General features: G+C 42.9%; 1 protein-coding gene across 8 annotated transcripts in view; it reads right to left on the bottom strand.

Annotated features, from left to right (window-relative positions):
• Positions 1–15,217, bottom strand: part of MCOLN3 (mucolipin TRP cation channel 3) — a 28,298-nt gene extending 13,081 nt beyond the window's left edge. For 3 of the 8 annotated variants that reach the window (XM_073357204.2, XM_073357198.2, XM_073357199.2), the window contains exons 1-7: positions 14,542–14,623; positions 12,703–12,932; positions 9,723–9,890; positions 3,808–3,961; positions 3,046–3,130; positions 2,871–2,967; positions 2,104–2,203 (exon numbers count right to left, since the gene is read on the bottom strand). In XM_073357204.2, the coding sequence (XP_073213305.1) occupies positions 2,104–2,203; positions 2,871–2,967; positions 3,046–3,130; positions 3,808–3,961; positions 9,723–9,890; positions 12,703–12,932; positions 14,542–14,605 (898 nt within the window). In that variant the 5' untranslated portion in view covers positions 14,606–14,623. The other 5 variants (XM_073357203.2, XM_073357202.2, XM_073357200.2 and 2 more) reach the window with 5 other exon arrangements.

Here is a 15,217-nt window from a genome sequence, read left to right as displayed (position 1 = left end):
ACCATCCTGGCTAATAGCCATTGATGGACTTCTCCTCCCTGAACTCAAATTATTTTTTGAACCCCATTATAATTTTAGCCCTCAACATCCTGTGGCAACAAGTTCCACAGGCTGACTGTGTTATGTGAAGAAGTCCTTCCTTTTGTTTGTTTTAACCCTACTGCCTATTAATTTCACTTGGTGACCCTTGGGTCTTGTGTTATGCAAAGGGATAAACACTCTCTCCACACCATTCAGGATCTTACAGACTAACATTACTCATCTCTTTTCTAAACCGAACAGGCCCAGTCTTTTTAATCTCTCCTCAGATGAAAGCGGTTCGCTACCCTTAATTATTTTTGTTGTCATTCTCCGTACCTTTTCCCCATTTCTAATATATCTTTTTTTGAGATGGGGCATCTAGAATTGCATGCAGTGTTCAAAGTGTGGGCAAACCACGGATTTATATAGTGGCATTGTGATTTTTTTCTTATCTTATATATCCCTTTCCCAATGTTTCCTAATATTCTTAGCTTTATTGACCACCACTGCATGCTGTAGATAGTGGTATGAAGACAAATGCTCAATGACTCCAAGATCTTTCTTGAGTGGTAAAAGCTAATTTAGACCCCATTTATGTATATTTGGGATTATGTTTTCCAATATGTATTACTTTGTATGTAGGCAGATGAAATTCAATGTTGCATTTTGCTGCACAGAGAGATTCCTTTGTAACCCTTTGGAGTCAGCTTTGGACTTAATGATCTTGAGTAATTTTGTATTGTCTGCAAACCTCACTGTTTATCGGTGATCTGGAAAAAGGGGTAAGCATGTTGAACAGCACTCATCCCAGTACAGATCCTGGGGGGCACCACTATTTACCTATTTCCATTCTCAAAACTGACCATTTATTCTTATCCCTTGTTTCCAGTCTTAACCAGTTGCTGATCCATGAGAGGACCTTCCCTGTTATCCCAGGACTCCTTACTTTAATTAAAGAGCCTTTGGGGAGGGTCCTTGTCAATGGCTCCCTCAAAGTCCAAGTACCCTATATGCAGTGCATCACCCTTGTCCACATTTGTTGATCCCTCAAAGAATTCTAATAAATTGGGGAGGCATGATTTCCCTTTGCAAAAAAGCAGTGTTGACACTTCCCCAGCAAATCAGAATTAGCAGACACAGATGAACATATTCTGTACTATAGTTTCAACCAGCTGTCCTGGTACTGAAGTTAGGCTTACTGGCCTGTAATATCCAGTACCACCTCTAGAACCTTTTTAAAAAACAGACATCACATTATCTATCCTCCAGTCATCTGGTCCAGATTCGGATTTAAATGATAGGTTACAGACCAGAGTTAGTAATTCTGCAGTTTCATATCAGAGTTCCTTCAGAACTCTTGGGTGAATACTACCTAGTCCTGGTGACCAGGGCAGTCCCTGGAGGGGGAAAGGGGCTGTGGGGCCCGGGCAGCCACCTCTCCAGCCCAGGCCCCACCCCCATTCCACCCCTTTCCGGTTTCCCCCGAGAGATGCCAGAGCCTCTAACCCCCTAGGCTGCCCTGGACCCTGCGTCCTGAAGCATGGGGCAGTTGCCCCAGTCCATCCTATGGATGGGACAGCTCTTCTGGGGACTTACTGTTTAGTTTATCAAGTTTATTCCAAAACCTCCTCTAACGACAACTTAATCTGGGACCGTTCCTTGGATTTGTCACCTAAAATGACCAGCTCAGGTAAGGGAATCTCCCCCACTTCCTCTGCACTGAAGACCAAAGCAAAGAATTAATTTGGCTTCTCCACAATGTCCTTGTCTTCCTTGAGTGCTCCTTTAGCACCTCAAATCATCAAGTAGAACAATTATATGTTTGTGTTCTCAAAATTTCAGGTGAAAGTTCAAATGTTAGCGTTATGAGCAGAAAGCTTCTTTATAAAACCTAAATTTGAGACCAACTCTGTGGACAACACCTCTTTACATAATTCCTCATATTAGTTGGCAAGATGAAAATGAGAGAAAGAGAGAGAGAGATGGAACAACCCCATCCAGAGTGGATGAATTCTGTATTAACATGACAAGAGTTTAAGTCATCCATAAATGTTTAAGTATTTTAACTTAGTTGTTACTTACTCGATCCAGAAACGTGCCAGTCTTTACATTCCCTGATGGCAATATCATTGTCCAGACTTATTTTAATTCTTCCACTATGTGCTTTGTTATCAAACACTATCTGTGTGAAGAACAGTGAGATTTTGTATAAAATTACAGGTACTTACATAAAGTTTAGAAAGGTTATATATATATTTCATAACAATGGCCCAAAATATTCTTAGGAGGAAAATTAGGATGCTTGGAAATAATTTCAAACTAAGATAATCTTCAAATTTATGTATGTAAATATGTAACAAAGGTAAAGTCTGATTGATTAGTTATTTGCTATAATTACTCGGTTCTATTTGTTGGAATATAAATTAAGTCAATAATTTAAGTTACAATCCCATTCTAGTCTGAACTGCACATAACCATTCTTAGAAGGGTCTCTTTAGAGAGAAGAGAAAGTTGTTTTTTTTTAAATATATTTGTAGTGTGCTCAAAGGTGGAGGTTTAATTTCTTATACTTGCTGTCTGGTAGCATTTAGGCTCTCCTGTTAAACCATTAACTATCAACAAAGGTTGGCAAAATGTCTTGTGGCTCCCACAACACCAACCTTCAACTATTTATAGGCTACTGTAAGCGATAGCAGCCCCCTCTACCCACTCTCAAGGATAACTGAGCTCTGGTGCCCAACCATGTTTAAATATATGGTAGGTATAGTACCCCCCCTATGAAGATATCAAAATATGCAATAAGAATTATTACTATGGTGAATACAAAATACATTGAAGTATCCACTTACTGTCAAAGTAAAGTCATAACAGTCCGGGAGTTCATGGTGACGAACTGTCTGGAGATTGACTGCTTTCAGTTTAAAGGTAAGCTGTACTGTTACAAGTCTGGAAGGCAATTTTGAATTAACTTTTCATAGTACTAGAATCTCTCACACACACACACACACACACACTCCACCTCACCTATGGAAGTCCAGAGTGAAATTGAACTCGTGCTTTCCCAGCGTTCTGTTTTCCAAGGGCATCATTGGCTCAACATAGAAACATTCTGCCATGAACAAAGAGGCACAAACACCACCAGGTGGATTCACTGTCAGTTTAATTTGTTTTAAACCACCAACCTCCCGCCAGTGGGCATAAGAGCTTTTGACTAAAGAAGTCAAAATAGCATACTCTCTCTCTCTCTCAAATGGATCAGTCATTTTAGAGATCAGTTTGCAAGAGTATTGTCTTTCTTGCACTCCAACTCAATGCATTCTTGACTTAAGACATACTTAAAGAATTAACGTTAGTTATTTACTTCCTTACCTCACAGGGATGTTGTGATGGTAAATGCGTTAGTAAATGCATTAATAAATGCAAGAGGCTTCATAATATGGTGATGGATGCCATAGAAAAGCCTATAAATCAGTCAAAATACCAATAGCATTGGCTAAAGCTAGTGCTACTTCCCTCAACATAAAGGGCATTAGCATCACAAGTAATTTTTTTAAAAAGTTACAAAGCTTTACGCATTTCACAAATGTTCGGTTACAGTAAAAAGTTTAGACAGACTAAATGATCACAAAATCCAGAACGGATTATGCTGGAAGAGAAAGATTTGTAGATTCCATGACAGTTTAACACAACTATAAAATACTGATTAGGTTTGGGGAAAATTGAAAACAAAAAAGTTTACTGAGTATAAATAATGAGTTCAGACAAGACATAAGGTAGGTGTGTCACCAGTTTCAATGTTGGGGTCGATATCAAAGGTGTCATTTCCAGGACAGATGCTGCCTCGCTTGTAGAACTGTTGACAGATTGCCATAGCTGTTTGTTCTGCTCCTCTCCTCTCATAAGCATGATTTCCAACAGATATGTGGCGCAGCTGTAAGTACTAAGTCAAAACAAGATCATCAAACTGAATTCGAGGTCATGCCTAGGCTGCTACATCTGAAAAAGCTAGTCAGTATTCATTTGAATGTATACTATAACCATCTCATCGTTTAAATGGTCACCTAAATAATTCAGAAGGGCTACACCACACTCCTGAGCTGGACTTGTCCACTAATTTCAAGAGAGTTTTGCCTGGGCAGAGAGTTCAGGATTAGATCCTAAACAAGCAGCATTTTCTATTAAAGTTCTCTCTTTACAAGTCCCTAGGATGAGGCTAATTCATTATTTTTAAAGCACTTGGAAATCCTTGGATTAAAGCCATTTGACATGAAAAGTATATGATAAACCTTTGAGGCTGTTGCCTCTGAAGTCTTGACACTGGGGCATGAAGATCACTAGGACATAAGAAGTACCAGCTTTTTCCAAATAGTCATTGAAGGTCTTCATCCGTCAATCTGATTCAGGATTGGTTTTATCCCAGGCGTATGGCAATATTGTAGTTTGTTGCTTAGTCAAAATGTACATAAAAATAAGCTATTTGGTTTGACAGTAGTATTTCATTTGATCCTGGATGGACAGTGGACAGATCCTCTCATGTGATGTGGTGATGCTGTAAAAAGCAACCACACTAGCACATTCTGGCCAGAGACCTAACATACCTGACTCTGGTATACAGCCTGTCAAGTTTTCCCTCTTCACACACACTTTCTCCAGGTCTGTTTCCTGCAACTCTAGGAAAATATTCTCTTTTTCTAAACCCTTTTGCTCTGTCTAAAGTTTTTCTATCTATGACCCTTATTACTGTAGTATCAGAGTGCCTCACAGGCTAACATATATACCCTCACACCCCCCTATGAGGTAGGATGGGGGAACAGAGGCAAACAGAGGCTTAATTACTTGCCTAGGTCACACAGGAAGTCTGTGGCAGAGCAGAGAGTTGAACTTGTCTCCCAAGTCCTACACTAGCACCCCAACGTTTCTAGTCAGACAGCACCATGATAAGTTGTCCTCTTGAATTTTAAAATTGCAATCTTGTTAGATATTGAAGAAATAGGATTGTATCCCTCAAACAATTGCCCAGAAGTTTGGAATGAGAGAATTGTTGTTCTTCAGCAGCTAAGGGCTAGATTCACAAAAGGACTTAGGCACCTAAAATCTCAGAATCAGGCCTCACTGGGATTCACAGAACCCCCGTTCAGCTGCTTTAGGTGCCTAAAGTTACAAGGCATCTAAAAATTTGCAGTAAAGGTTCTCTCTGCACCTATATTTCTCTGTGCTCACACACTGCAGCCCCTTGCAAGACTTCTGGATGTGTAAGCCCCAGAGCAATGCATAAACCAGGAAACACAGGCCATCCTCCAAATTCACCTGTGGGGGTCAATCCAGAAAGTGCCTTCAGAGCTCACCTACCAGATTGGATCCCTATAGGTTAACTTACACTAGACGACCTACCTTATAACTTTTAGCCCAGTGGCTCAAGTACTCACTTGCAACGTGGGAGACCCCCAAGTTCCCTTTCACTTGAGGGGGAGAAGGGATTTGAACAGGGATCTGCCACCTCTCAGATGAGGGCCCTAATCACTGGGCTACAGCCTATAGGATATTCTGATGTAGGGCTCCCTCAGTCTCTCCTGTTGAGCTGTATTAGTTTGGATCAGTGGTCACCAACCAGTTGATCGCGATCGACTGGTTGATCGTGGAGCCTCTGGCAGTCAATCTCAGTCAGTCACTGAGATGTAGACCATCAGAGACTCCACAATTGACCAGTCAATTGTGATAGGGTTGCAAACCCTCCTGTAGCCAAACGGAGTTCGGCCACTAACAGTTCGGTGGCACAGTGGGGCTAAGGCACATAGGCGGGTGCCAACTCTGTGGATGCTGCGGGGCTGGAGCACCCACGGGGAAAAATTAGTGGGTGCTCAGCACCTATCAGCAGCCAAGCTCCCCCTGCCCCCACCTCCTCCCCCCTTCCCAAGCACACTGCGTTCCCGCTACTCCCCCTCCCTCCCAGTGCTTCCCACCCACCACCGAACAGCTATTTGGCAGCGCTTAGGACTTTCCAGGAGGGAAGGGGAGGAGCGGGGATGCTGCGCACTTATGGAAGAAGGTGGAGAAAAGGCAGGGGAGGGGCAGGGACTTGGGATGGAATGGGCAGGGAGGAAGCGGGGCTGGGAAAAGGTAGGCCTGGGACTTTGGGGAAGGGGGTGGAATTGGGCCAGGGGAGGGCACTGCAGGGGGGCGGGGTCGAGCACCCACAGGGCAGAGGGGAAGTCAGCGCTTATGCTAAGGCAAGCTCCCTACCTGCCCTATCCCCGCGCCACTCCTGGAAGTGGCTGCCATGTCTGGCAGCGGCTCCTGGGGGCGGGAGGGGGAAGAAGAGGGGCAGGTGGCTCCACGCAGTGCCCCCATATGCAGGCACCATCCCTGCACCTCCTGTTCCTGGCCAATGGGAGCTGTGGGGGTAGTGCCTGCAGACAGGGGCAGCGTGTAAAGCCACCTGCCCCACCCTCCCCCCAGGAGCCACTGCTGGACATGGCGACCGCTTCCAGGAACGGTGCGAGGCCAGGGCAGTCAGGTAGCCCGTTGGAGCCGCACTGCACCGCCACCCAAGATAAGCGGGGCCCAGTGGGAGCCCATACACCAAAACCCTCCTGCACCTCAACCCCCAGCCACAGCCCTGAGCCCCCCCTGCACCCAAACTCCCTCCAAGAGCCTGCACCCCCTGCTACACCCCAGCCCCCCCTGCCCCAAGCTCAGGCCAGAGCTCCTCCCACACTCTGAACCCCTTGGCCCCAGCTCAGAGCCTGCACCTCCTCCCACAACCCAACCCCCTGTCCCAGCCTGGTGAAAATGAGTGAGGGTGGGGGAAAGCAAGCTGCATGGGTGGGGGGAGATGGTGTGAGCAGGGTAGGGGGTGTTTGGGTTTGTGTGTTTACAGTTATTTCTGCCTTTTCTTTGGCGGTAGATCCTGGGTTGCACTTAATTTTTTTTTTTTTTTAAAAAAAAGATCTTTTGCTTAAAAAGGTTGGAGACCACTGGTTTGGATACATAATGACAGAATCATTTGTGGGAGGAGAAGGAAGGAAGGAAGGAGAGAGAGAGAATAATGATTGTGCAGCCTTGTGGTCAGTGCATTCACCTAAGGAGTGGGAGACCTGAAGTTAATTCCCCTGCTCCAGTGACTTTTTAAAATTAGTTTACCCAGCATGGAAAAGCCCCACATCAGAATATGCATAGCTCAGTAGTTAGAGCAGTCACCGGATATGACATCCCTGCTCAAATCCTCTCCCTGCCCCTTCAGGTGGAGTGGGGGCTTGAACTAAGTGTCTCCCACATCTCAGGTGAGTACCCTAATCACTGGACTAGAAGTTGAGGCAGCTGGTCCTGTTCCTTCTCCTCTACCAGCCCCCATCCCCTTGCCAAAACGGTATAGGCACTTAACACCAAGAGATGGTTTGCAGCTGTAAACCCCAAGCAAATGGAGGTATCTCCCTGCAGCCCAGATTTTGGCACCTATTGCCAAGAGAGGGGCAGGGCTCAGCACATGCCTAGCAGCTTGGCACCTCCCATTGGCTACTTTAGGCCAGGAGCCTCCTGGCACACTGGCTTTTTGTGACTCCCATTCTGAGACACCTATCACCCTCCATTCATGGTATAGGGATCCTAGGTGCCTAACCTAGGCTTTATGAATCTGAGTGATTTTCTAAGAATAAGAGAGAGGTGTGGTGGTGCTCTGCATGACCATGCTTAAATTTCTTTGTGACTCTAACCCCAAGTGTGTACACAGATAAACCTTGCACTAGGTAATCCTGATCCACCTCCTGACACTATCATGTATTCTATACTTTTAACCATAAGTCTCTAAAACATCAAGCTGACTATCAGAAAGTCTTAATATTTGTTTAAATTGAAAAGCCTGATCATGTTTGTTCATCCAGCATAGGAACTGGATTAGATCTTGTTCTTTAGACCTACAGAAATGGTTGGCCCCAGGTTAGTTACAGATACTATATCACAGAGTGAAATATTTATGTAGTAATAAGTAAGAATTGGAAGACCAGGGCAAAAAAAGATAGTTACTGTAATATTTGCTCTTGCACAGCATGGTCAAATATAAATTAAATCCATAATACTGAAACTTCAGAGTAGACAGACATTGGGACCAATACCCTGTTTTCTCTTCTCTCCCCACACCCCCCCCCCCCCCGGCACTTGTGGTAGTTCCTTTTTGGGATGGCGAGGGACCCATCCTGAGAGCGTTTTACAGGTGCGATTTTTCACCTTTAAAATGAATTGCAGGTGCAATTCAGAGTATTTGTGTTGATATATCCCCATTTAGCACCACCATAGTGAAGTATTTAGAGAGACAAGTACACATGTCTGGGCCCATAATTCACTTCTTGGTGCCAAAACGCAAGCACATTGAATGTGATAAAGGGGAACCTCCCCTTTGAAAGGTGGTCCATTCTGTCTAGTTATCCCAAAGGGCAACTGTGCCAGAAAAGGTTTAGTGATGAACATTCCTTGTAGCATTTAAATGTGATAAAAAAAGCACTATAGTCAAACGTAAATTGTTGACTCTGTTAGGGAAGCGATAGGTCTATTTGCTTAGTATTTGGAAAACAAGTGGAGGCTCTCAGCCAGTGAGAAATAGAGCCAGAGAGTTACCTCCAGTGATCGGAGAACATAGCCACTCTCTTCCCCAGCCCACTGCTCCATTTATTTTAAAGATTGCTTTTCCTCTAGTCTCCACAGGGCAATAGTTATTTGAATCCCCATCATCCTTTGTTCATCCCAGAAAAATCTTAAGAGACCTGCTACCAAAACTCAGATTCTCTCTACATATATCCCCATATTGTTTGCTTTGTAGATGGCTGGATAAGACTCCCCCAAACAATGAGCCAACATTCATTCAGATGGGGTGCAGCTGAGTGACAAACTCCCTTCCCCCAGACTGAGTTTACCACTTCTCCCAGTACTCATACTCCGCTCAGCAAGCCAGAGACTAGTCATGAAATTCAACTCTGGTTTCCTCTGTGATACTGAGGAGAGACTAATTTTAAATTGAGGATGTCTCCTTCATACCCATTTTAATTCAACTTCAGCATGAAATTATTCCCCAACCTGAAGAAAGTCAGCTGTGAGAGAGATCAGGTCATCTTAACACTGCCTATAGACTAATGGATTTAGTTGAATTTACAACTAAGGACAGTAGTATCACTATATAGTACATAATCTACCATACAATTCTAAAGTGGCACACTCCAGTTATGACTCTACATTTGTAGAATATCAGTACTAGCTGCACTAGGTAACTGACCAATCCTATATCATTGTTCATAAAAAGTGCAAGATTTGGCAATAATGCAGAGTCATGACAGACTATTTAAAAAAAATCTACTACTATTTGACTTTGTAAAATTACTAGAAACTGTTAACTGTGGAGTTATTAACATAACTTAAGGGTACAAGTCTCTGTTCACTGACACTCTGCCCTCTTAATTTATAAAAGATCAACATTCTCTTCTCTGGGAGTGTGGGAAAGGGAGAATTGAGAGAAGTTTGGAAATGGGAAATTCTTCCAGCTTTTAGCTCAATTTTTTTTTCCAAAGAGACCAGTTTTATTTCAGTCTCAACTCTTTTTCTGGGACACCAGCTTTAGATATTTTGCAGTTTTGTGAGATCACTTGATGTAATTTACATTTTACAGGTTGTTTCCTACGCCTTTTATGTACTAGGCATATTGCAATGGAAACTTTTACCTGGTTTATTGCAAAGAAGATCTGGTCATAGACATCTCTTTGTGTGTATACAGCATAGGTATCATCCATTCTCTCTGTATATCCTTTCAAGAAGAGGTGCTTGAATGCCACAGTGTTCTCCTCCTTGAAGGTAACGACCATTTGATTGCTTAACCCAAAAACTACTAACTGGGGAAAAAAAAAAAAAGGAAAAAAAAAAAACGTTTGGAACTGCAAAGAAAAATTGGCTTTTAAAGACTTACAGTACAGCTACCCTCCCTCTTCTGCACAGAAACCTCCTCTGGACAGCCATGGCTGGATTAGACGATTACTAGAAATGGAGCTCACACTGCCAGCTGGTTTTTTTGTTTTTGTTTTTTTTTGGGGGGGGGGGGGGGAGAGAAAGAAGGAGGGGGAACATGTTGGAAATTCAAACTGCTCTCTAAAGAATACATAGCCTAGAAGATCATTCCTTCAGCATAGGTACAATCGCCTCCTCTGTTTGGAAAAAGTCATTTCCCAGCCAGAGAGAGGCAGGTCTAACAGCTTTTTTTTTTTTTAAAAAGGAAAAATATAAAAAATAAAAATAAAGTGCCATCCCATCTCCTATCCAAGCTACAAATGACTCACTACACATGTTTTGATAGTCATAGTCTGAGGTTATTTTGAAAAGCAAGAAATACCAGAGTGACAGCTCAGAAACAGCTACAAGGTATAACCAGATCGAACTTTCAAGCGAGGGAAAGAAAAAAAAAGTTACCCTGGGATGACACAGAAAAGGAAATGTAGTTGTCTAACCTCTTGCACTCATATAAAAGCTGCATTAGCACAGCATTCTGCAATTACACAAGCAGTTTTTAAAGAGACATTAGAAGTGAATTAACTGTTCATTAAAAGGTTTTGATTGGATAGCACAAGATCCTGTTGACAAATATTAGAAATTAGACAAAGGTTTCTAACCATCAGAGGAGTGAAGTTCTGGAACAGCCTTCCAAGGGAAGCAGTGGGGGCAAAAGACATATCTGGCTTCCAGACTAAACTTGATAAGTTTATGGGATAGCCTAATTTTGGCAATTAATTGATCTTCAACTATTAGCGGTAGATATGCCCAATGTCCTGTGATGGGATGTTAGATGGGGGCGGCAGGAGGAGAGAGAATCTGAGTTACTACTACAGATAATTCTTTCCTGGATGGCTGGCTGGCGAGTCTTGCCCACATGCTCAGGGTTTACCTAATCGCCATATTTGGGGTCGGGAAGGAATTTTCCTCCAGGGCAGATTGGCAGAGGCCCTGGGGATTTTTCGCCTTCCTCTGCAGCACAGGGCACAGGTCACTTGCTGGGGGATTCTTTGCACCTCAAAGTCTTTAAACAACTATTTGAGAACTTCAGTAGCTCAGACATAGGTTAGGTTTCAGAGTAACAGCCGTGTTAGTCTATTCGCAAAAAGAAAAGGAGTACTTGTGGCACCTTAGCGACTAGCCAATTTATTTGAGCATAAGCTTTTGTGAGCTACAGCTCACTTCATCGGATGCATACTGTGGAAACTATAGAAGATCTTTTTATACACACAAAGCATGAAAAAATGGGTGTTTTACCACTACAAAAGATTTTCTCTCCCCCCACCCCACTCTCCTGCTGGTAATAGCTTATCTAAAGTGATTACCAGCAGGAGAGTGGGGTGGGGGGAGAGAAAATCTTTTGTAGTGGTAAAACACCCATTTTTTCATGCTTTGTGTGTATAAAAAGATCTTCTATAGTTTCCACAGTATGCATCCGATGAAGTGAGCTGTAGCTCACAAAAGCTTATGCTCAAATAAATTGGCTAGTCGCTAAGGTGCCACAAGTACTCCTTTTCTTTTTGAGACATACGTTAGAGGTTTGTTACAGGAGTGGGTGGGTGTGATTCTGTGACCTGCGTTGTGCAGGAGATCAGACTAGACAATCATAATGGTCCCTTCTGACCTTAAAGTCTATGAGTCTATGATTATCCTGGGGAGGAAGAGACTTGTAGAAGAGTTTTATGTAGGCTTAACAGGAGCCCAGAATTCCCTTTAGTGGTTTTACTGCCAATTAATAAAGAGACAAGACACTTCCAGGAAATAAAACAGACAGTCACTGGGCTAAAGGAGGGTTTTGCAGCCCTGCTGTTCCCTGGAAGTGAAATTTCTACATAAGGAGAACTAGATTACCAGTAATTCTGGCATTTAAGAGTCCATCTTCTCAATACACAGTATCGCCCTAGGACTACACATGTAAAAAACACGCTAGTGAGAAGACTATAAAGATTTCAAGTTATTCATGGAGGGCATGTTTCCCCTGGAAACAGTGGCTCAACAGTTTACTTCCAGTTTAGGTCCTCCCATTCCCAATTTCTAGCTACTACAAGAGGAAGACAATCCACGTAACACATACAAGTAAAAGTAATATTAAAAAAAATATATAAAGTAGAGCATATATGCACATAGAGCCCACCAGGTTTTCATCAAGGAAACTATGATTCCTGGAATTCTCTCTTGCAGCCTGTGGGACCATTGTCCTCCACACTCATGCTTTCACAGCAGAAAGTCACTAGGTTCTGCACTCCATAAGCAGAAATTATGGAAAATCTTTGAAGATAGGAGAAAAATTAGCGCATAAGCTTTCTCCCCAACAAGAGGAGAGAGAGGCAGATAATGACATTTTAGTCAACATAGGTTTGGTCTAGCAAACTAAACTTTAAAGTTGGAAAAAATTGAGAGAGTACTTAAAATTCTACTCTGACATACCTAAATGTGTTTAAAAACAAAAAACCCCAGATTTGCATACCTCATTCAAAACTCATAGTGAACATACCATGCAACATCTACCATATTTCCAAGGCTTCCAAAGTTGCTTATTAAGGGAAGCCTGAGTTGGTACTGTTAGGTTGTGCCACAGCAAGTAGAACATTGATCAGTTGCCTTCCTCCTACCTTGTATCCCTGGAGTGAAAAGAAAGCCCCAGCTCCCAAAGCAACTCACCTGGATGGTAACCATCACTATTTTTAGAAGCTGAATCCCAAGTTTCCAAGGTTTTCTGCCCCGCGCCCAAAATTTCTCACATGGGTTCATGAAAAAAAATTTAAGTTTCCTTCTAAGCTGGTCTTCCAAAAGCAGCTCTTGTGAAACAGATGGGTGTTGTTTGTAGCTGTAAAGATTATCATCATCATGGGAGCTGCAGCTGCTTACAACCACATCAGCATTTTCCATTTCTGGAATGGAAAGTCAATTGGAAAAACATGCAGGCATAAGTACAGTAAACAGCAGATCACTTTTGTTACACACAATGAACACTCAAGATTTTAGTCTACCAATTACAAGTAGGTTCAAGATATTTGCACGCTACATTGCGCAAATAGCAAGACATATATTGCATGTATTATTTAGAATTACAGCAATATCTAGGCTCAATTAATAAAGTTTTGAGAAGCCATTGAATCTGGAGATTAAAATATCAGGACCATGATTTACAAGTGATATTTTTGTCCCTTTGGATTACTGAACTGATTGCCAAAAAGCTCTATTCTTCACCCACCAAAACCACAAATATGAGATAAGTTTTAGACACAGAGGGAAATAAATCAGAAGGACATTTAGTATGTCAACATCAGCTTTTAAGGTTACTTGTTATCTACCCCTACATCTCCAAGCCTGCTGTCTAAAAAGAAGAACCAGGCCAAAGGCAAGGACTAATTCTTTCATGTTTAAATGACCTATAGCATTTTCAAGTGTCAATTCTCCTTTTCACAATACAGATAACTTAGAGGCAACAACTGCCATTGACTTAAATGGGAATGATGCATAGGTACAGGGAGCAGGACTAGCTAGTCAGTACTACAATGCCCAGAGACACAAGAAGCAATTAGAGTTAAAACTCTGACGTAGCTTTGGATCGCTTTGTATAGCGTTAACTCAACTTCCGTTTCTTTTTAATGAAGTATTATGAAAAGAAAAAACAGTCAGACACAGTATTTAAATAGTACCAACTTTTTCATTCTTTGTACTTGAAAACTTTTAAGAGCAAAGTCCATAGTCCGATCTTCTGCAATGATCTATGCCAAGTATTTTTATCCCAAGTCACCAACAAGTTAGTCTTACAATAGATGACTGAAAGTCCCAACACTTTCAGCACTTACAGGCTAAAAAAAAGCACCTACAGGCTAAAAAAAAGTTATAGCCATGAAGAGTTGTAAGGAAAGTAACAATTAGGAAATATTGTAGGGTTTTAGGCACAGTTTCAACAGCACCAACACTATTACCACAGAAACAGCTTTACATACTTAGCAAGAACCTTTCTTTAAAGCAAAAACAAAACAAAAAAAATCTATTTGCAGATAATTTTAAGGAATCACTCACTTATAAGGAAAAAGAAAAGGCATACTTATGGCACCTTAGAGACTAACCAGTTTATTTGAGCATGAGCTTTCCATGCATCGGATGAAGTGAGCTGTAGCTCACAAGAGCTTATGCTCAAATAAATTGGTTAGTCTCTAAGGTGCCACAAATACTCCTTTTCTTTTTGCGAATACAGACTAACACATGTATCCTCTACTCTAAAACCTGTCACTTATAAGGATGGTCTTTGGTATCCATGTTTAAAATAGTTAAACATTTGAAGTTAACAACTGATGTTTTCCAGAGCTTCAAAGTGTTGCAGCCTGGCACTCTAAAGAGGCTATAAAATACAATGGATACATGAAGGGAGGAAATTGTTCCCCAATCTCCGCATCCTAAAGGTAGCTTCACAGAGCCTTTCCCTGCAGAGTTTTCCCCAACCGTCTGGGATGAGAGACGCCAAAGGGGGTCTGCGCACAAACTGACCTTTTGGAGGGTAACAATAGAAAAACTGCATTTCGCAGTCTGCTCCTGTGCCTGTCTCCTCCATGACCGCTTAGCTATTTCCCCAGGGCAGAGACTGATCTATTTACTTATTTAACAGTAGCCCTGACACATTACTTATATAACCTGCCCCTCGGCAAACTACTCAGGGCGATCTTGTTAGCATCGCTGCAAAGTGCAAGGACACCTGATGCCAATAGCCCGTGCGCGCCAGCCCACGTACCTACAGCAGCCAGGCGGGAAGGTGCAAATTGCTCTGAGGAGAAGGCGCCAGTTGGGAGCTGGTTTCACAGCCGCACAGGCACCTCTCCTGGCCTGTGGCCGACGGGGACCAGCGAAGCGAGGGAGCGCTGGTGTCTGCCGGCAGCGGGGCCCAGGACCTCACCTCAGGGACTAGCTGATACAGCAGCAGCACGTGACTGCCACTCGGCTCCTCCGGCAGCCTCCTCCCACGGGCAGCCTGGTCCGAGTCCTCCCCGCTTCGGCATTTTCCCTCTCCTCCTCTGCGTCAGACCACATCCCCCAGCCACCAGACAGTCGTCCGAAAAACGACGGTGTGACGAGCCGAGCCACAGGCCAAGTTGCCGCAGCACTTACACTCATCTTCCTTACCTGTCACTTTAGAAGAGGAGGAGCCTGTTTTAATCCTTCTTGCTCG

The sequence above is a fragment of the Lepidochelys kempii genome, chromosome 8 (genome assembly GCF_965140285.1).
Source record: "Lepidochelys kempii isolate rLepKem1 chromosome 8, rLepKem1.hap1, whole genome shotgun sequence".
NCBI lineage: Eukaryota > Metazoa > Chordata > Testudines > Cheloniidae > Lepidochelys > Lepidochelys kempii.
The sequence above is the reverse complement of the archived record's forward strand: the minus strand, read 5'-3'. Positions and strand labels throughout refer to the sequence as shown.